General features: G+C 54.7%; 1 protein-coding gene and 1 non-coding gene across 5 annotated transcripts in view; both read left to right on the top strand.

Moving 5' to 3' along the window:
• The window catches only part of AGAP1 (ArfGAP with GTPase domain, ankyrin repeat and PH domain 1), a 411022-nt gene that overhangs the window by 177967 nt on the left and 212237 nt on the right, over positions 1–20818 (top strand). For all 4 annotated transcript variants that reach the window (XM_075529186.1, XM_075529185.1, XM_075529188.1 and 1 more), the window contains exon 9: positions 356–448. In XM_075529186.1, coding sequence (XP_075385301.1) covers positions 356–448 — 93 coding nt within the window. The remainder of the gene's footprint in view (positions 1–355; positions 449–20818) is intronic.
• On the top strand, positions 18001–18061 carry LOC142425155 (U7 small nuclear RNA). Its single transcript, XR_012779520.1, has one exon. It is a non-coding gene; the product is annotated as a U7 small nuclear RNA (small nuclear RNA).

Here is a 20818-nt window from a genome sequence, read left to right as displayed (position 1 = left end):
CTCTCCGCCCGCATCTCCCAATCGGCGCCGAGAGTGGGCTGCTCTCCTTGGCCATCCAAGCCATGAGGCTCCAGGCTCACCTTTCTGCCAGGCATCCCTGCCCTCTCTGGTCCATCAAGTCCGAGTAATTGAATTCTGAACTCGGCAACAGAGAGAACCAAGGTGTAATTCTGCAGTGGAGAAAGGGGAGCAGGAGGAGGGAAAATTGGGGGTGGTCTCTTGCCGTAGGACTGCTCGGCACCCTGCCTTGGGGGATCTGGGGGTGCTTTCACAGGGGCCCCAGAGACCTTGCATGCCAGCGGCTGTGGCCTGACCCAGCCTGTGAGCCAGACCTAACTTTCCTCTTGCTTTTCAGTCTCGGAAGGGCAGCGACCCAGACAAAGAGAAGAAAGGTCTGGAGAGCCGTGCGGACAGCATCGGGAGTGGACGAGCCATCCCAATTAAGCAGGTACATGCGAGTGTGTGTGTGTGTGTGTGTGTGTGTCCGGCTTTTATTTTATTTAATTTCCCTGTGCCGGTAGCGGAGACACAGCTCCTGCACAGGCCCGTTGGGTGTTTGATGTGCACTGTTGGTGACTGTGAGGCCGTTCACTTGACATCAATTAGGAGAGGTCCCCGTGTGTATTAAAATAGGATCATTAGAATAAGAAGAGGACATGTGACCACAGACCTAATGAAGTGCGGTGTGCCGGCCGCATATGGAGTGCGTCCCAGAGACGAGCTGGCTTCAAAGGCTGCCTTTGTCGCTGGGCTTTGATTGGGCCAAGGGCCGCCAGGCGGCGGGGGGAGCGCGGCTCGGTGGCACACAGGCCCCTTGTGATCAGAGGCCCGGCCCGATGTGGCCCTAATTTGCTCTCGCAGACGGTCATCTGAACGCCGACACAGGCTGGCCGGGGACAGCGAGGCAATTAGTTGCCATAATCATGGCTCGTGTATCAGCTGCGTGCTCGTGTTTGTAATTTGCTAATGAAGGAATTGTAACTTTGATTAGGTTCAGTTTCATTTAGACCTTATTATCTAAAGGAACATTTACAGCTGTAATGGGGGGCCTTAATTAAACTTCCTCATTACACAACAGGACTTGAATTCAAGCATTTGTTTTGGCCGCTGAGCGAGAGGGAGCTCGCCATTAGCCTGTAACTGGGTACCAAATGGCAGGGGCTCTCAGTGAAGTCGCCGGCTGCTGGATGGTTCACATGACCAGGCAGGCAGAGTCCGGCTCCCATCGTTGAGTTGGTGAGAGGTGGCCTGCCTGCCCCCCGACACATTCTGGTGTTGCTCCCTCTTCTGTGGGTGCCGGGTGGGTGTAGATACCCGCGTGGATGCTGGAGAGGAAGCAGCATCTGTAGGCAGAGGGAGCATCGTGCCACCGTTTGAGACCGGTGAGAATGCAGCATCCAAGAGGAGTTTGGGAGACGTGAGAGAAGGGCCTGGAGCATGCAGACTGGCCTGTTGCAGTTTCCCTGCAAGCCCGAGACTGGGACACAAGCACAGCAACGTGTGTGCGCGCACACGTGCGTGCGTGCATGCATGCATGTTTGCAGCTGCTCTGATCTCAACTCTCTGTCCACTTGGCCGGATGAGGGGAGGAGCCGGGTGAGTAGCAAGTTCGGATGCTGGCTAGTGGGTGTGCATCCACGCTCCACCTTGGCTGCGGCGGCACGCTGCCCTTCAGAGCCGCCTTCTTGACTCTGGAGGACAGGCAGGCAATCCCAGGCTGTGTCGCCACCCCTCATGTTAAAAGCCAACCCCCGTAAAGCCTAGTTTGTTAATCTACCACTGCACCCCCACCCCTACCCCGCCCCTGCCCTGTGTGCAGAGGAACAATCTGGCTGCTTTGTGACTTACATCTAAACGATCCTGTGATTGTTCCCTGTGCCACTGTTGTGTTAAAGGTCTCTAGAAGCGTGATGTTCTTTATACTTAGAAAGATACACACCGTATCCGGCATTCCTCAAAGACAGGTTGAGCCCCCTGACTGCGTTCAGCCGCAGCTGTGAAAGCTGGGAACTAGCTTGCCTTCTTGCAGAAGCTGCCCCGTAATGCTCCTTGGCTCCGCCCCCAGGGTGCGGACAGACCCAGCGTGGAACTGACCCCGACGCCATCTGCGGTTGGCAGAGTCCAGTCCCGGTGAGGACTGAGCTGGGAATTGCGGGTTTGCTGACCAGCAATATGCAGAGTGGTCCGTAGAACTATAAGCCCTCACTTGGTTTCCTGAGGGTAGTGCACAGGAGCTGACTGTTCACCCAGTGAACAGTGTGACCTCACTCCAGCCGGAATAACCCTTCCCAACATCCCCCACCTCCTCAGTCACATTCCGCATGCCCCCCACACTTCAGGCAGGGCTTTCCAAGCCTAAGAAGGTCCTGACTTCTCAGCCACTCCCCTGCCCCAGCCCTAACCCAGTACCTGAGCCCCACCCTCACACTGCCACGCCCCTATCCCCTAGACCTAAAGCCTTAACTGAGTCCTGGTTCCACACCTGAGCCACGCCCCCACATGGCCACACCCCTGCACTCCCAGAGCCCGCCACTGAGTCCGCCCCCACATAGCCACGCCTCTACATCGAGTGCCGCCCCCACATGCCAAGCTCCTGCACTGAGCACTGGCCTCACACCTGAGTCACTGCCCCAGGCCACAGTGGTGCCCCCCACTTCCATTCTAACTTTCTTTATCTCCCCAGTCGCTCCCCCGGGAATCAGGCCCACCCCCACCACGCCCCAGCTCACGGTTCTCGCAGCCTCAGCCGCGGGTGGGGTGTGCCCACTCCTGTGTCAGCCCTCCGCATCAGTGACGTGGTCCAGGGCGCACCTTGACCCTGGAAACAGGAGTGTGCGGAGATGCAGGGCTGAGCGGAGCTGCTGCTTGTGGGGAGTAAGACAGTCTTTGGGAGGGGAGGAGCCTGTGAGAACCCCCTGTCCTGGGCACCCCAGGAGCTGCGTAGGCCTGGCCATCGAGTAAGTGCACAACCGAGTGCCGAGTGGTTGTCCTAAAGCAGGAGCCCCTGGTTGGCACGCGTGACCCCTCTAACTAAAAGGTGGGCGGGGCACGACTGGGGAGAAATGCCTGCAACTCCTGGGAAACCCGGTGCGGCGTAGTCCCGCTCACATCCACTGGGGGCGCCATGAGCCGCGTCCCCACTACAAAGCTTTGGGTTTCTTGACTTTTAAGTGTCCCTTTTGACCCTCACACTCGCTGCCTCTGAACGGCTGCGACACTCCTGTTTTCACGAGACCCGGGGGAGGGGCCTCCGCCCCCGAGATGGTAGCTCCCCACATGTGCTGTTGAGAAGCAATCGCCAAACATTCTAAGTGAGACAACACATTAGTCCCATTACATGACTTCCCAGGCTGACCCTGCTGCCAGGCAGAAAGCGGGGGTTCTCAGGGGCAGGCACACATGGTTTGTGCCCAACTTGGCTTCTAACCCAAAGGTTGACAGACTGAAACTTGCCCTTGGTGTCGTCGAGGAAAGCTCTGGTGTACCCTAGACAGCAGTGAGTTTGTTCTGTGTGTGTGTTGGATAGTGTGTGACACACATGTGCGTACACACACACACACACCCTGCTTTCTCACCATCAGCCCAGGGCTGCCTGTGTTCAGGGGGTCAGCCAGGCTGGGAGCCCCCTTCTAATGCTGCCAACCCATGCCTTGTGACAGATGGATCCTCAGGGCCTCCGGGGCCAGGCAAGGGTCGTGCTGTGGGGACCGGCCAGGGTTTTCATCACTGCAGAGCTCCCTGCTTTGCTTCTCCAAGACTCGGGTCTCAGGCGGATTTGCACAACGCGTGTTTTTGCAAGTGAGCCGTGTGCTTCGGGATCCGAGGCGCCGTGTCCCCAGCTCTAACAAGCTTCCCTGCCAACAGAGGTGCCTCTTTCTAAACAGCACCTCTTTTCTGAACCCACAGCTTCATTTTTCAGGGTGGGTGTCCTTGGCCCCCCTCGCCTTTCTATTCTGTCTGGGGAGTGTGGCCCAGGGGGGTGAGAGGACTTGGGGCCGATAAGGTGAGGTTTGTGTGGATACAAATGAAAAGGCGGGACCTGCGCGCGCGGGGCCAGCGGAGCGAAGCGGGCTGGTCATGTATGAATTTTTCATTGCTGTGGAGAGTTGTACATACATAATCTCTTGATTGCGGTGGGAGTTGGGGAGTTCCTGGGGTGTCATTTGCATAAATCTTGTTAAGTCAATGGCAGTTAATGAAGTACAAATGAGCCAGGAGAAGGTGACATGGAAATCGTGGGTGGCAGATGGGAGGTCTGTTTGGGGGACAGCAGCTGCGAGCTCTCCTTTCCCCCTCTGCTCCTGCTTTTAATCTCTATATTTGAGCTCGGGCACCCACTCCCTGCACTCTGCAGCCACTTGACCCTGTGCCTGCCCGCCCCGAGCCCCCCTGCCCCCCCCCCAGTGCTCACGCTGCCAGCAGGGCCCACATGGCTTGGACACCCCCCTCCCTGTCAATGCGGCTCCTAAAGCACTCAATTCATCGCTCGTGCTGTGCCCACAACCCTGAGTTGCCCTGGTGGCCCTGCTCTGGGCAGAGCTCCCTCCAGCTACCAGGCAGAAGGCCAGTGTGTCCAGCCCCTTGCTGCCGCTCTGAGGAAGAAAGAGGAGGCTCTGTGTGCTCCCGTAAAGGTGCACAATCTCAGAAATGCAGGGGCTGGCCGGTCCTGCTCCATCCTAGAGGGTTGCTTGGGTCGGAATGGTCAGGAGAGCCGAGGGTTGCAACCTTGGAGCATTCTCTCTGTTATTTCTGTGGGAGGGGGGGGGCACATCAATTAAGCTGCTCACTGCATTTCTCCCAACGGAAGCTGCCGAGAGTAAAATGCTTTCTGCTTTGTTCTGCTTCCGGCTGGTGCATTCCTTACTCTAACGCCCTGAAATGTCTGGGGGGAACTCTTCACACCATCTCTGCTCCCCACTCAGGGAGTGTGGAAGCCAGAGAACGAGCGTGGCTGGCAGGCAGGAGACGTGTGCGCAGGTAGATCCGGAGGAGGCCCCTCGCCACACCTGCCCTTGCCTTGTTGTTGTTGTCAGGTGCCTTCGAGTCTGTTCCGACTCACAGCGACCCTGTGGACCACAGAGCAAGACATCACATGGTCCCGCGCTCTCTGCAGGATTTTTCTTATGTCTGAGCAGCCACTGTGCCCTTCCATCTTGTCCAGGGCCTTCCTCTTTTCCACTGCCCTCCTCCAGGGAACTGGTCTGCCCTGAGAACCTGTCCAAAGCACGCGAGACAAAGTCTGGCCACCCTTGCCTCTAAGGGCACTCTGGAGACTGTATTGGACAGGGTGAACTGCACCACAGACTGTAGAAAGAGATAAATGTTTATGGAAACTAACTACCTCGTTTTTCTCCCCCAGAGCAGCTATTGGGCCTGGTGATTCCCATAATGGGGACCACCCTGGATACCTGCAGCCCATGTGTGTTTTTCTAAAATTTATGGACGGCCTCCTTTCTTGGGCAGACTACCCCTGAGCAGCAGGTCTTTTTCCTGAAATACGGGGAGACGGTCCCCAAGCCTTCACCCCTGCCTGAGCCTAGGGTGGGCTGTTTGAAGCCAGGCAAGCTGAAAGGCCCACGGGCAGTCTCTACACAGCCGGCCTGCTGCCGGCTATTGGCTCAGCTGCCTGTACTTGGGGCCAGGACGCAAGGGTAGAAGCCACCTGGCTGCTCCTGAAAATGTAAGTCCCACTCTGCCAGCTGCCGAGTCTCCCATTCCTTCCACGGAGGAAGCCAACCCCCTGATGTCTTCTCTCAGGAATACAGTAGGGCCTGTCCTGTGACCCCAGGGTGCCCTGGTGATGGCCTGTCACTGGGAGCCATCGGGGTGACTCGCACCCTGAACGATGCCATGCCAACCTGCGGCGCCACCCATAGGCTTTCTGAGTCACCAGGACTTTCTCCTGGTGATCTGCTGCGGTTTGAACCCCTGGCCTGACTAGGACTCCCGTTTTAGGATGGAGGTGCCTGAGTGCCATGCCAGACCAAAGAGAAGCTGAGATGAGCAGAACACTGCCGGAGAAGACACTGGTGCCCATGTGGCAAATTGGTCCTGCTTGGGCATGGAGGGCCCATTCTGCGCCTCAGTAATAGCTGTTTGACCAGCAGGGACCCCCATGCTCAGGGGCGCTTGACCACACTGGGGTGAATGAGGCTCAATCACTGCATTCAGTGCCTGCTGGACCCCGTGCACACCTGGCCCTTCAGGTCAAGGGCGGTCATTAATTGGATGGGCAGGTGGACGTGTCACGGTGCCCTGGGCTCCTGGACCATCATCCTATTGCTGGGCATACAATTTCAGAGAGCAGAGGGTTCATGCTCACTCGCCTTCTCAGCCTTCAGGGCGCCTCTAGCTTCCCTCCCTGTCCCTCTGAGCCTAGCAGGCTAGAAAACCTCGTCGTCTTCCCACTGAGCAGATGGCGACCTTGCATTAGCAGCCCTGTGCCTAGCCCATATCACCGCCCAAACCAGAAACAAGCTTACTGACATCTGGTTGATTCTGACTCATAGCAACCCTATAGGCCAGGGTAGGCTGCCCCTGGGTGGTTTCCCAGCCTGTTACTCTTCACAGGAGTAGAAAGCCTCGTCTTTCTCCCTTGAGAGTGGCTGGTGGTTTCGAACTGCTGACCTTGCGGTTAGCAGCCCAGTTGTACCCCCAGCACTCCTCCCGTTTGGCCTCAGCACCATCTGTTGACTGTGCGGCTGGGAAGCTGTTGAAAAGAATGTTTGCCTCCTTGGTGGGGAGGGTATGGGAGCATGTGAGGAGGAGGAGAGGAAGAAGTCACATCAGACCTCAGGCTTCCAGATGCTGGGACCGGCTGGCCCAGGAGGCATCGGGTTAAGATGATCCTGAGATGCCGTATGCCCACATAAGGAATTCTGGTGGTGTAGTGCTAACAATTGGAGCTATTATCACAAGGTTACCGGTTCAAGTCCACCAGCTGCTCCTCGTAGAAAAAATGAGGCTTTCTGCTCCTGTAAAGAGTTACAGTCTGGGGAACCCATAGGGGCAGTTCTACCCTGTCTTCTAGACTTGCTAGGATTCAGAATGGACAAGCTGGCAGTGAGTTCGAGGTTTTTATTTTTTGTCTAAGTGCGGGTTCGGGGCTGGTATCGTGGCTCCCCAAAGGGTCTGCTGATGACCTTGTCCTTCAAAACTCCACATTGCGGTGCAAACAGTCCCTGTGAGCTCCCTGAACCAAAGGCGGAGGTGTCTCAAAATGAGAGCCCACGTGTCTGAAACGGCCTGGGGAAGAGCCATTTCCCCGCGTGCTGGTTGACGCCCCCTCGTCTTGGCGGAGTTTGCTTTTGTCTTGATGAATCCTGAAGTGTTCTCTTTGAGCCTGATTTCACGTTGGAGCCAATCAGTGCTCCACGCAGACACGGCTCTTCTCCTGCGCATGATGTGGCCAGGGTGCTGAGTAGGGTAGGGGTGGGGACGTGAGGTGGCTTCCAACCCCTGAGGCTGGTGAGACCCCAATATTATTGTTGTTGAGGAGAGCTGCCTGCCAGCTTGCCCTGGACACCAGATGGCTCCCTGCCCAGTAGGTGTGAATACCACCCAGGCTGGGGCCGTCTCCCTGGTAGGTGACACACTGCACCTTTGTTGTGACCCACAGGGTGCCCGTTGGCTGGTTGCCATGTATAGATCACCAGGCCATTCTTCCTAGCCTTCTCCCTCTGGCAGCCCCAAGTGACGGGTGCATGGGCTGGGGATTGAACCAAGTCTCCCACGTGGAAGACGAGAAGGCTCCCTGAACTACCACTGCCCCTAACACTGGGGGGACGGATTGGGGGGATGGGTGTTTACGGGACTGCAGACACCCTGGAGGCTAAAAACTCAGACTCAGCCAACACCCAGTCTGTTCCAACTCATGCAGACCCTACCGGACAGGGTAGAACTGTCCCTGTGGGTTCCTGAGACCGTCCCTCGTGAGAGGAGTAGAAAGCCTCATCTTTCTCCCTTCAGAGCGACTGGTGGATTGGAACTGCTGATGGCTGTGTCACCAGAGCTCCTGCCCAACCATGCAGCGCTTGGCTAGTCACGGAAGGTCTGCAGTTCAAGCCCACCCCTCGTCTGTCTCGCAGGAGAAAGGCCTGGCATTCTGCTTCCATAAGGTCCTAGCGGTGAAAACCCAGTGCAGCTGTGCTGCCCGCCACCTGGGGTGGCTGTGAATCGGAAGGGGCTGGACAGCACTCGCCTCCCACTGCTACCGGGCTGCCTGCTCCAGGCCTTCCGGACCTTCTACAGAAGCTGGCTCTGCAACCTGCCTTCCCCTCCCCCGCCTCAGACTTTCCAGGAAGATGCCCACAGGGACATTTGGGCCGGTCTGCTCTGGGTAGAAAAACACATCTCCCATCCCTCCATCTCCCCAGCGAGGTTGGTTTTCAACTGAAGGCTGAGTTATGCAGCCATGGGCCCTCAGACGGTGTCAAAGCAGACAGCCGTCGTCAAAGGTCCCCAAATGCATGGAAATGTTCTGCGACGGGCCCGGGAGTAAGGGTTGGTTAGTTTAGGGCAGTCCTTTGTAGCTAGCTGGTTTTGTAAGAGGTCTCTTATGACAGTCTTGTTCCCGGCCTTCTGGAAAAGAAAACGGAGATGCTACCATTTGCTGCTAACACCTCAGAGCCCTCCCCAGCCCCGTCAGATGATGAGGTTCCATTCCGCCCCCTCAAACACCCCCTGTGGAAAGGTTCTCAGATGAGCCACGTGCTCACATTGCCTTGATGATGTGGTCAGGGCCATTAAGTCAGTTCCAACTCGGAGTGACCCGTGCACAGCAGAAGGAAACACTGCCCGGCCCTGCGCCGTCCTCACCACGGATCCTGTGCCTGATCCCACTGTTGTAGCCACTGCGTCCGTCCAGCTCCTTGAGGCCCTCCCCCCTCCACTTTACCCAACTCCACGTCCTCCTCCCGGGACCGGTCTCTCCTGACAATGTGTCTGCACTGTGTGAGACGAAGCCTCACCATCCTTGCCTCTCGGGAGCGCTCTGGCCGTTTTTCTTCCAAGACCGGCTTGTTTGTCCTTTTAGCTGTGCATGGATTTTTCATCAGAAGTCACCAGACATTATCGAGGGAGTGCTTCCTTGGCCCCTGGTGGGTCCAGAGAGGTGATACACACGTATGCTAACTGAAAAGCACCTAGGTGCATCTCAGAAGAAAGCCCCGATGGTCTCCTTCCCCAAACACCAGCCCTTGACCTCCTGCTGTGCCCCCCTCACATGGTCCCTTCGGACCTTGGATTCCACAAGGCTCCCAGCCTTTCAGTAGCTGGGCTCCTCGTGTTCTCCCTCTCCCTCCAGGTTTTGAGGAAAGATTCTCTAGGACAAACCTGATAGAAAGAAGGGGACTTGTGGAACGGAGCTGGAGATTGGAACAGAATCCAGACTTCCTGGGGCTGTTGTGGCTGGATGCACCCCTACAAGCTACCACCCCAAGATCATCTTTTCCACGGAAGCCATAAGCCCAACGATCCTCCTCAAAGCCCTGTTTTATCCTAGCTGGGTTCGAGTCATTCGGGAAAGCACCTGCCTGCATCCAGGGCCTCCGTGGGAGGCTTAGGACGCAGATGATGTTCCCGGAAGAGCAACGACTCAGAAAAGAAGGGTGAGCATGGGCGAGCAACTTGCATGACAGAGAAACTGCAAGGTTAGCTGTTTGAAACCTCCGGGCGCTCTGAGCGAGAGAGATGAGGCTGTCTACTCCTTTGAAGGGTCACCCTCTCAGAAACACATGGGCAGTTCGACCCTGCCTATAGGCTCCCTGTGAATTGAAATCACCTCAGTAGCAGTGGGGTTTTTTGTTTTGTTTTTTGTTTCTGCTGTATGTAAGCGGGGCAACAACGATTCTTGCACAATGCCTTCCCCACGTTGTTGTCGTTGTTGATTTTCCTTTTTGTTGTTGTTGTTTTAAGGAAGAGTTTCGTTTCCTGACTCCCTGTCTCCAGTCTTGATGCCCTCTGCTCTTGGACACTCATCTTAAACCCCCTGTCCAGGAACGCTGGCCGCATTGGTGAGGTGTGGGGTTGGCCTCACCCCAACTCCGTCGGCCCCGCACACCTTCTCCCCTGGCCTCTTCTCCATCCCGTGCCTCCCACTGTGCAGCATCCGAGGTGCCTGGCCAGGGGTGGCCCCAAGTGTCTTTCCCCCACATTGGTTCTCCCCCTTAAAGGCTGACTTAGATTGTAAAGGTATGGTCTGTGCTGTCTTACATTTGTAGAGCGAGCACTCGGTGTCATCGAGTCAATGCTGACTCACAGTGACCCTGTAGGACAGGGTGGAACTGCCCCTGTGGGTTTCCGAGCTGGGGACACCTGATAGGACTTGAAAGCCCTGTCTTTCTCCCACAGAGCGCCTGGTGGCTAGGGACCCTGTCGGATGGGAGCAGATGGCCTCATCTTTGTCCTGAGGAGCGGCTGGTGCCTGTGGACTGCCTTGGCCGCCCAGTGCTGAATCTACTACGCCACCAGTTCCCTGTTCTCTAAACAGCTCTGTCTGATGTACAGCAAACCCAAACCAAACCAGGTTCCCTGCTACAGAATTCATTCTGAGACCCTACCAGGACCCTACAGGACGCAGCAGAGCTGGTTCCTCACACAGGCAGACAGCCTCTCCTTTCAGCCACAGAGCAGCTAGTGGGTTTGAACCGCTGACCTTTACCCAGCATGATGTCCTTCTCCATGGACACATCTCTCGCCTCCAGTTTTCCTGTGACCAGCCTGTGAAAGCTCCCTCTAGGGGTGATGACACCCCCACCCCCACCAGGAGCCACTGCGGAAGTGTCTTCACCACAGTGCCAGCTCCAGGGGGCTTCAGCTGATGGCATCCTGTTCCATGGTGCCCTGCCAGGCACCCGGAGCCCCTGCCCCCATCCCATTTCAGCAGAATCCCGCCCATTGGCTTCTCCATCGGTTGTTTGTAATTGGAGTATCTGGAATTCACTGTGGTTTTAATTAGTTGATTACTAGTTCTTTAAAATGTCCCCGGCTCGCTGTGGGCCTTGCAAATGGGTAACTGGTAGCTACCAGCATAATTAAATATCGCAGAGTGCTCGGCTGCGGCCGCACTGGACTGTGAAGAAATAACACTGCACAGCCAATCACAGGGAGACCCTTGGAAGCTCATTTACCGTGTTGGCGTGTGCGGGCGCCCCGTCACCACAATGCTTATTGCAGGAGAAATTAAAGGCAGGATTTTGTGCTAAGAGGCAATATAGAAATTACTTCCTGAATTACTCGTTAATTGATTTGGTAATTCCCCAGGGTCTGCAGGCTTTCGCTCTTCCCCCCTCCCCCACCCCACACACCGACCCCGCCTTCCTGTTGCTGCTGCTGTTGGTTGACACTCTTTCCCTGACAGTGACTGTATTTCCCACACTTCCATCAGCCCTGCCCGCACCCTCCAGACATGCTCTGGGCACCCACCACACCCGCCTTCCCTACACACCGCTTGGTTTTACTGTGTACCTTCCCTGGGGACAGTGCTGTGGGTGTGTGCTCGCCCAGGTGGCCCGGGCCACGGAGTCCTTGCCACGAGGAGGAAGGAAGCTTTTTAAATCTATCTTCCATTTGCAGGTTTCCATGTGCCCTTCTCCCCTCGCCGCTTCCCCCACCCCACACACTGCTTCCTCCTCTTGGGACCCACCCTGTTGTCTGTCGTGGCCTGGTTCGTGGTAGTCTTACTGCCGTGGTTCAGCAGGACTGGCCCTCCAAGGTGGCCGTTGGTGCACGCAGGCTGTGGCAGCCAGGAAGTCCTGGAGGGGACTGGGACCTGGCCTCTTCCTGCAGGTTTTCTGTGGCTGGCAGTAGGCCACAGGGTTGGACAAGGAAGAGCGCGGTGTGTGGGTGCCGCGTATGTCAGTCTCTGGCCTGTCCAGGGACCAGGGAGGGTGGTGGCCTTATGGCACCAGTCAGTGCTGCTGGTGTGGAGGCAGGTGCTGCCCTCATCCTGAGAAGAACCTTCGGGGTGGGGGGCAGCAGGGAGGTGACCTCCACTTCTTGGAAACTGTTGTGAGATGCCGTCCAGGCAGTGCCGAGTTGTAGCAACCTGGTGCACAACAGAACAACTCGCTGCCAAGTCCTGTGCCATCCTCACTTGCGTTACCACATTTGAGTCCCTCACTGCAGCCGCCGTGCCCATCCATCGCGTCAGTGACCTTCCTCTCCTCCACTGCCCCTCCACTTGGCCAAGCATGATGTTCTTCTCCAAGGACTGGTCTCTCCTGACCACACGTCCAAAGCATGTGAGACCAAGTCTGGCCACCCTTGCCTCCAAGGAGCACTCTGGCCGTACTTCTTCCGAGACAAATTGGTTTGTTCTCTGGGAAGTCGTGGTACTTTTGATATTCTTTGCCAGCACCACCATTTAAATACATCGATTCTTCTTTGCTATTTGTTATTCAGTGTCCAGCTCTCCCATGCATATGAGGCAGTTGAAAATACCATGGCTTGGTCTGGTGCACCTTAGTCCTGAAAGTAGCATCCTTGCTTTTCAGTACTCTAAAGAGGTCTTGTGCAGATTTACCCGATGCAAGGTGTCTGTGTTAGTTTGGGTAGACTGTAAAAACAAATTTATAGAGAACTCATGTGTAAGAAAGAGCTTTTATATATAAGAGTAATTGAATATTGAGAAAACATCCCAGTCCAGTCTAAATCAATTCCATAAGTCCAATATGTCTGATACCAGTCTATAAATTCCTCTTCAGACTCATTCAACACATGCAATGATGCGGAATGCAGGAAGATCAGAGGCCAGTGGGTGGAAAGTCTTGTGGATCCAGAGGTGTTATAAGCATCTCAGCTCTGGCAGGGGTCTCCACATGACTTCTCTAGCTCCCAAGGCTCTGGCTGCATCAGGGTAGCTTCATGTGGCTTCTCATCAGAAATGTCTCACAGGGGGTGAGCAGAGAGAGACTGTCTCTCCTGCCTACAAGGAGGAATACAGGAGTTCCCAGAATTCTCAGGAGAAGGCCATTCCCACACAGAGGCCTCATTGGTTATGACCTAATTGACAGTCTAGACTCCACCTCCACACTCTCAATCCTCTCACATTGACACTAAATGATGTAACTACCACAGTGCCTTTTGATCCTCTTTTTGTTTGTTTCTTTGTTTTTTAAGTCTCTCCCTCCCTCACCCCCCCACTTCCATTTGGGTCTCTTTACTGCTGCTTCCATGAGCACTGACAGTGAATCCCAGCAAGACAAAATCCATGACCGCTTCAAGCTTTCCTCTGCTTACCATGATGTCGCCTACTGGTTCAACTGTGAGGACTTTAATTTGCTTGACGTTGATTCACAACCCATCCTGCAGGCGCAGCTGTGATCTTAATCAGTCCGTGCTTCAGCAAGCGAGGGTGTGTCATCTGCCTGCCACCGGTGGTGAATAAGCCTTCCTCCCTTCCCGATGCCACACTCTTCCTCATGTAGTCCAGCCTCCCACCGTCCAGGTAGTCTAGGTCTGGTGCTCCAAAGAGGTGTCCACCGAGCTCCTGCCGTGGTGGTCCCTGTCTTCATCGTCCCCTCCTCCAAGGGCTGTGAGGGACCGGTGTTTATTCAGAGATGGAGAAGCTTTGTAATAACACCATCCGGGCTCTCAAATGGATCAGAACAAGCCCACTGCCATTGCCTTGATACGGACTTGGGTCCGCCACGGTGTGTGTCAGTGCATCACTGTGTCTCAGAGGGGCCATTTCTGGGCCCTCATCTTAACAGAAGCAGATGACCAGGTGTTTCCTCCATGGTGCCACTGTCTGGGCTCATGCTGCCCGACCATGAGCCCAGTAGCCGGTCACAAACGGTCAGCACCGTCAGCTCCCTTGCCCAGCTCCACTCGCCCTTCCTTGGGACATTAGCTCTGCAGGGGGCATGCATCTGGGTTTGGTTTTGTTTCTCTTGAAAGGACAGCAGCAAGGTGACCACTGGGCCTGGAGGAAGAGGTAGGAACCTGGTCAGCTTTGGGACCCTGGCCTCTGCAGGCAACAGGACACATGTCCCTTGGAGAGATTAGCAGGACACCGAGACCGATAGTTCTTTTTAAACATGGGTGTGCTTACCTTCCACTCTTGAAATACACCTTCTGGTTTAAATATCTTTTCTATTATTTACCAAAGAAAACCCCTTGCTGCCATCCAGTCGATTCTGACTCTTTGTAATTCTAAGGACAGAATCAAGCTCCCCTGTGAGTGTCTGAGGCTGTAAATCTTTACAGAGGCAGAAAGCCTCATCTTTGTCCCTCAGAGCGGCTGGTGGTTTCAAACTCCTAGACTTGCTGTTAGCAGCCCTGTGCGTAACCACCGTGCCACCAGGGCCTCGGTCTTGTAGCTACTTTGTCTTCAATTCTCTGCATGAAATTGGTGTTCTTCCAGGGCCCTCCCTGCTTCCATAGTGGCTCCCAGAGTGGGGAAGCCCTTCACAGAACCCAGGTACACAGGACCCTTGTGTGGCAGTCCCCGGGGCTAGGTTTCAGGACACATGGCCTGCGGGACCAGGCTGAGGGGGACAGAGTGGTCGCCAGGGGCTGGGACTAGAGCCCAGGGTGACAGAAGCCACTGCAGTATTGTCCCCTCGCTCTCGCTGCCCTCTGATGCCTGCTGCCGGAACACTGTTCTCATCTCCTCTAACAGCTCTGGGTGAGTGGGTGGCATCTGGCTACATGAAAGAGCTCCCTATGGCTCGAGAAGACCTTCACGGTGAGCACCAACCAACGTAGCCGATCCCCAGTGGACACAGACAGGAGAAGGCAGGCGCCTGCCGACCCACATGCATCCCTGGTTGAAGAGGGAGAGGAGGCTAATGATCCTTGAGAAGTCTCATTCATTAATTCAGGGTTGTGTGACACGGCTGGCTGCTGCCCACGAGTTCGACGCTGTAAAAAAGTTCGTTCTACGACCGGTATATTTACAAGACGACAGACGGAGAAGCTGCTGGGGCTGCTGGTGGCCCAAGAAACACCTCGTTGATTTGGGTTCCTTGGTGTTAGGCTCATCCTCACCTGGGACGTCTCAGCTGATTGGCCGGAGAACTTGCTTAGGGCTCCAGGTCTACCTCCTCGCTGGTGAGGAAGTGCCCAGGACTGAAAGCTCGTGGGCAGCTCTAAGAGTTAAGCACCCTGGTTAGTCCTCTGCCCGCTTGGGGCACCAGGAGCGGGGGGAGGGGAGTCAGGAAGAAGAGGAGAAAACAGAATTTGTGACCAGTCGCCTCCATTGCTCGGATGGTGCCCGGCTACCATGTCTGAACATTTTGGTCCAAAGTTCCTGATAGAGACGGGAGGGAGGGTGGTGGTGGGATGCACAACAGGATTTCCATGTTTCATGGCCTCGCCACGTTCCCAAGCCATGAGCGGTGGGAACTCCCTGCCATCAAGTCCATGCCAACTCACAGCGACCCTACAGAACAGGGTAGAGCCACCCCTGTGGGTTTCTGAGATTAGCTCTTTACGGGAGCAGAGAGCCTTGTCTTTCTCTGGGGGAGCAGCTGGTGGTTTTGAACTGTTGTTCCAGTTAACAGCCCAAGGCATAAGGTAGAAGGTGGAGGGGATAGAAGAACCCCTGAAGTAAATCCCTAAGATCACCTTTAACCCTTGTACCAAAATATCCCCCAGAGCCCTCTGACATGCAGACAGCAGCTTGGTTTAAGAAGATCTGCCTGGAGCCACGCTTGGGTAGAATATTCTCTCCTGGGCTCATGCTGGCAGCAACAGCTGGAAAGATTAGATGGGTGCCTTGGGGGCTCAGTGAGTCCATGCTAATTCGGGGGGACTGCCCCAGGAAAGGCAGTGAGAATTGTAGCATTGCTGGGAATGGAGTCCCACAGTCTGCTACCACCTGTGCGTCCTGGCGTGGCAGTGATCCTCACCGGGAGTAGCAGGCAGGCTGGGGAGGAGTCGCTGTAAAACTGAGTTTCGGGAAGGGCCGCCTGGCTGATTGAACACACTGGGGTGGGGGGGATGAGGGGGGGAGCCGTGAGATTGGTTGGACTCCTGTTGAGTGGACATGAGGCCATGGGTGGGGTGCGGGGACACTTTCTGTCCTGATGAGAAGCTATATTTAGAGTTGAAGATTGTGGGACTTGACAGAAATAAGGCAGAAGCCCCCAAGAATGACCAGTGAGGACATAGGAGTCTGTAGCCTGTTGTCATCCACGGGCTTTTACTCAGGACGAAGCCGTGTGTGTGTGTGTGTGTGTGTGTGTGTGTGTGTGTGTGTGTCTATCTGTGTGTATGTCTGTGTGTGTGTATCCATGTGTGTTAGTCTGTGGGTAGACTAGAAACAAATTCATAGATACCCATGTATGTATAGGAAAGAGCTTTATATAAAAGAGTAATTGTACATTAAGAAAACATCCTGGGCCAGTCCAGATCAAGTCCATAAGTCCGATATAGCCTGTATGTCCAGTAATCAGTCTGTAAATTCTTTTTCAGACTCAGGCAACACATGTAATGATGCCGAATGCAGGGAGATCACAGGCTAGTGGGTGGAAAGTCTTATGGATCCAATGGTTGTAGAAGCATCTTAGTGCTGGTGTGGGTTTCCACGTGACTCCTTCAGCTCCAAGGCTCTGCCTTCCATCAGCATAGCTTCATGTGGCTTGTCAACAGGAATGTCAAGCAGAGAGAGTGTGGGGCGTCTGGCCTCTGGTGAGCTGTTTATTTCCATGGCTGTGACCTAATTGACAGGCTAGACTCCACCAGATTATTGTGACTACCACACCGTGTGTGTGTGAGAGCCTATGTCCGTTTCTCCGGCTGGTACTTCAGAGGCAAGCTGGCCTGCACATCTGGATCATGGCACCAGATGTGTGTGACTTGTTGAAGGAGAACAGGCGAGAGGGAGGCCACTGGAAGGAAAAAAGTCAGTGTCTGGCCTTTCTTCCCCAGTACATCGGGGGAGGGGGGTGGGAAGCTGCTGCCCTGCCAGCTAGCAGCCAAACACAGGGACCGTTTGTACCATCTAAGGACCAGACCGGCCCACCCAGGCCAGACTCAGTCCTTGCCTGCAAAACAGCCTCTCTTGGGTGCTGCTCCCCCAAAATGCTTGACTTCAGTTCTTGAAATCAGCTGGGAGGCTGCTGTCTACCACTGGGGTGTGGGAAGCCAGTGTCCAGATGCACCTGGGCCACCCTCTCTCCCCTTCCTGCAGTCTCGGTATCCGGGTCTCTGGTGGGCAGGTGGGCGGCACTGAGCTGTCTGGACAGTCTGGCTTCCCCAGGTTTGCTCTGCCAGCTCACATGAGAGCCGCAGCCCATGGGACCTGCAGGTGTGTGTGTGTGTGGGGGGGAGGGTCTGGCTGTTGTGCCCATAGTGCTGGAGGGGCGGCATTGGCCTCCTGTCCCCGGGCCACCCATGTAAGGGTGGACGTGCTCTCAGCATGAAGCTGTACACTCACTGTTCTGTATTATCTGTGTCCTGCTAGCAGGAGCTGTGAAAAGATTAGATAGACTGCTAACCACATGGCCGGAGGTTTAAACCCATCAGCCATCCCATAGGAGAAAGGCGAGGCCCTAAAGTTCAAGACCAGAGGAGGGACGTGGTATTGGAACTCAAGACCAGAGGAAGCACGTGGTATTAGAATTCAAAATCAGAGCACTCTGTGGGCAGAAGGCTGAGCATGACAAAGAAAGCCCCAAGTCCACGTGCAGGGTCTCCAGGTGGACCAGGCCTCTGACAGTTGGCCGGGGTTGTGAATGGCCTTGCAGTCAGCCCGTGGCACTGGCAAGGGAGGGGATTCGTGCATCCGTCGTGGATTGAAACTTTGTTTTCCCTTTGGACACATTTTTAATTTGTTATAGTTTTTAACATTTTCTGATTTCTTTGGCATTGAGGTTTTTCTCTTTTATTTTGCTATTGTTAGGTTTTTGTGTTTGCTCTTTTGGTTATGTATATGTTTCTTTAATATGAAATTCACGATCTATAGAGACAGTTAACTGGATTAATGGTTTCTTAAGGTTTGACAGGGGAGACTGGGGGGAAATTGGGAAGCTAGTAATATTGAGTAGAAGAAAATAGTGTTACAGCTCTTTTAGAATTTGTCTAGCAGGTTTTCTGGTTTTCCTGGAAAACCCATAAAAAATTTTTAAAAAGAGAAAGAAGAAAATATTCTAAAATTGATGGTGGTGATTGGACAACTCCTTTTGATACATTTAAACCATTGAATTGTGTGACAGGCGAGTTATAGGTCAGTGAGACTTAAACGTCAATGGTGAGACTGGCAGCTTCCGTAAAAATTTACCGTCTGGGCAGCTGGAGGAGGGTCACTGAGTCAGGCGGGCAGGAGCCACTCAGGGAGGGTGGGGGGTGGAAAAGATATGCTAAGGAGTCCTCGTGGCTCAGTGGTTGAGCCCCTGCAAAGTCCACCTCTGTAAAGACAGCTGTCACTTCAGGAGCCTTCTGGTCAGTTCCAACCCCGCCCAGCCCTGCACCGTGCGCACAAGCGTTGCTGTGTTGGAAGCTACCGTGGCCGCCACCATGTCAGTCCATGTCCTCGGGGGTCTTCCTCTCTTGCTACCGAGCTTGAAATCTGCCTCCAGGAACTCGCCCATTCTGACACCGTATCCAAAGTACACGCAACAGCGTGGTTCAAAGGTAGTGGTTCTTCTTGGATCCTCTGTATTGGTTGTCTGGCTTGTTCACGTGCATGTGACTGGAGGTACCCGGGCTGCTCAGCTCCGGCTCACCTTGGTTCTCAGAGTGACACCTCTCCTCTCTGACACTTGAAAGAGGCCTTCAGTGGCGGGGTTGCCCACCATCATCACGTACCACCTGGTTTCTTCGCTGCTGCTTCCCTGCGTGTTTGATTACTGGTCCAAGGAATGCCAAGTCCTGTACCACCTTCGTCCTCTTACTCCTCATGGTGTAGCTTATTGGTCCGGTTGTGGGGTCTGAGCTTGGTGTCCACCATACGGAAGGCTGTAGGCTTTATCATCATCGGTGAGTGCCTTAAGCCTGGTTGGTTTGCAGCACAGTACGTTGCGTCACCGGCATCTCCCAGGTTGTTAACGAGGTACCATCAGGTTATTTGTTCGGCATCCAGGTGAGTAAGGATGGTGAGAGGGTACCACTGAGACCATTCAACAAACAAGCTCAAAGCGGGGGGCCCGCATTCACTCCTTGGTACAGAATACTTGCAAGGCAGCTAGCTACCTGGTCAACCAACTGGAAGAGGTCCCCTATTGGTCTCTACTCCAAAGGGGGGGACTCAACCAAATGCAAAAGGTATTTTTAAAAAGTCACTCATGCCACACAAGATTCAACTTCTGCTGACAATAATGTGAGATCAGTTACTGTCGTGTATGGATAAGGAGCTCTTAGAAATTCCAACAGGACTCTGGAGGATGTGGAACAAGGGCTATCACTGCCCATGGAAGATTACTCTTGGCTGAAAGCAGGGTCCCAGGAGGATGGGATCCACGATGCAAAGACACTTGACTGTGTGGCTGCTAGCAAGTAACGGACAGCATGGAGAAGAATGGGAATTCCAGGAGCCCCTCATTGTATTCATGTTGCCACGAGTCAGAACCATCCCCTTACATAGCGTCTCTCAGACCTTCGTCTCTCCTCCTGGGCGGGTGGTCTTCGGTTTGGGTGGGTGTGGGCTCTGTTGGGTTCGTCAGTGTGTCTTGCCAGTGGGCCCTTGGGATATTTCTATTTCTTGGTGATTGTGAGGGTGTTGCAACGAGCACACAAGTGTATGTGTCACTCCCTGCCTTCGGTGTGCAGAATGTATTCCGAGGAGCGGAATTGCTGGGCCAGGTGGGATTCTACACGTCCTTCTTTGAAGGTCTGCCCACCTCATCCACCACGGCTGCACCCTCTGACGCCCCAGCAAACAAGTGAGCTCCAGCTTCTCCCACCCCTGCCAGCACTTGGTACTACTTGCTGTTTTCCTGGCCATAGTAACCCTCGTGGCCGGGAAGAAGCCTTGGCGTTTGGACCCGGGTTCTGGTAGCTCGCCTTTGGTGAGGTCCCCTGGGGCTAAAGCAGACTCTTGAGTGTACGCTTCTGCAGAGCGTTTCCAGGTTTAGCCCAGCGTGCCTCAGTGTCTGCTTCTGCCCCTGCCTGAGTTGCGAGTGGCTCAACGTGGTCTGGTGTGGCACCTGGTGAGACCAAGGCTCAGGAGCAGCGGAGTGGCCCAGCTGTTCTTCAGTTTGATCCTGAAGTACAAAAGGATGATCCAATGGGGGGGGGCGGGGGGCGGGGGGGTCTTTCTTAGTTCCTGCATGTAGGCTGAGATAGGAGGGGGCTTCAGGGTGGCAGAGTGGAATTGAGATGTACCAGCATTTTTCCATGTGCTTTTTGAAGCCCCTTCAAAAACACACCAAACTTACTTGCATGGAGTCAATGCCAACGCACCTTGAATCCTGTGGACAGGGTAGACTGTCCCTGCTGTGGGTTTCTGAGCCTGTAATTATTTGCCAGAGTAGAAAGCCTCATCTGTCTCCTACTGAGCAGCTGACGGTTTTGAACTGCTGACCTAGCAGTTAGCAACGCAGCATGTAGTCCACTGCACTACCAGGGCTCCTTGAAGCCCCTCGTGTAGATTGTCTTCTATAGCAATCAACCCAAGAAGGGAATCCCGGACAGGCGCTCCCTCTGGGATCGAGGCACACTCTACCCGGGTCTAGCAATGTCCTGCCGCTATGTTCCCCACCCCCTGCTGGGCTGGGGATCTGACTGGGGTGACCCAGAGGTTTTCAGTGGCTGGTTTTTGGAAGTCGGTCACCAGGCCTTTCTTCCTAGTCGATCTCAGTCCAGAAGCCCCGCTGCAGAGTAGGTGGCCCAGGGATGGGGCCCTTGACACTAGGAGGAAGGAAGCCTTTTAGTC

Source organism: Tenrec ecaudatus, chromosome 13 (genome assembly GCF_050624435.1).
Source record: "Tenrec ecaudatus isolate mTenEca1 chromosome 13, mTenEca1.hap1, whole genome shotgun sequence".
Taxonomy (NCBI): domain Eukaryota; kingdom Metazoa; phylum Chordata; class Mammalia; order Afrosoricida; family Tenrecidae; genus Tenrec; species Tenrec ecaudatus.
The sequence above is the reverse complement of the archived record's forward strand: the minus strand, read 5'-3'. Positions and strand labels throughout refer to the sequence as shown.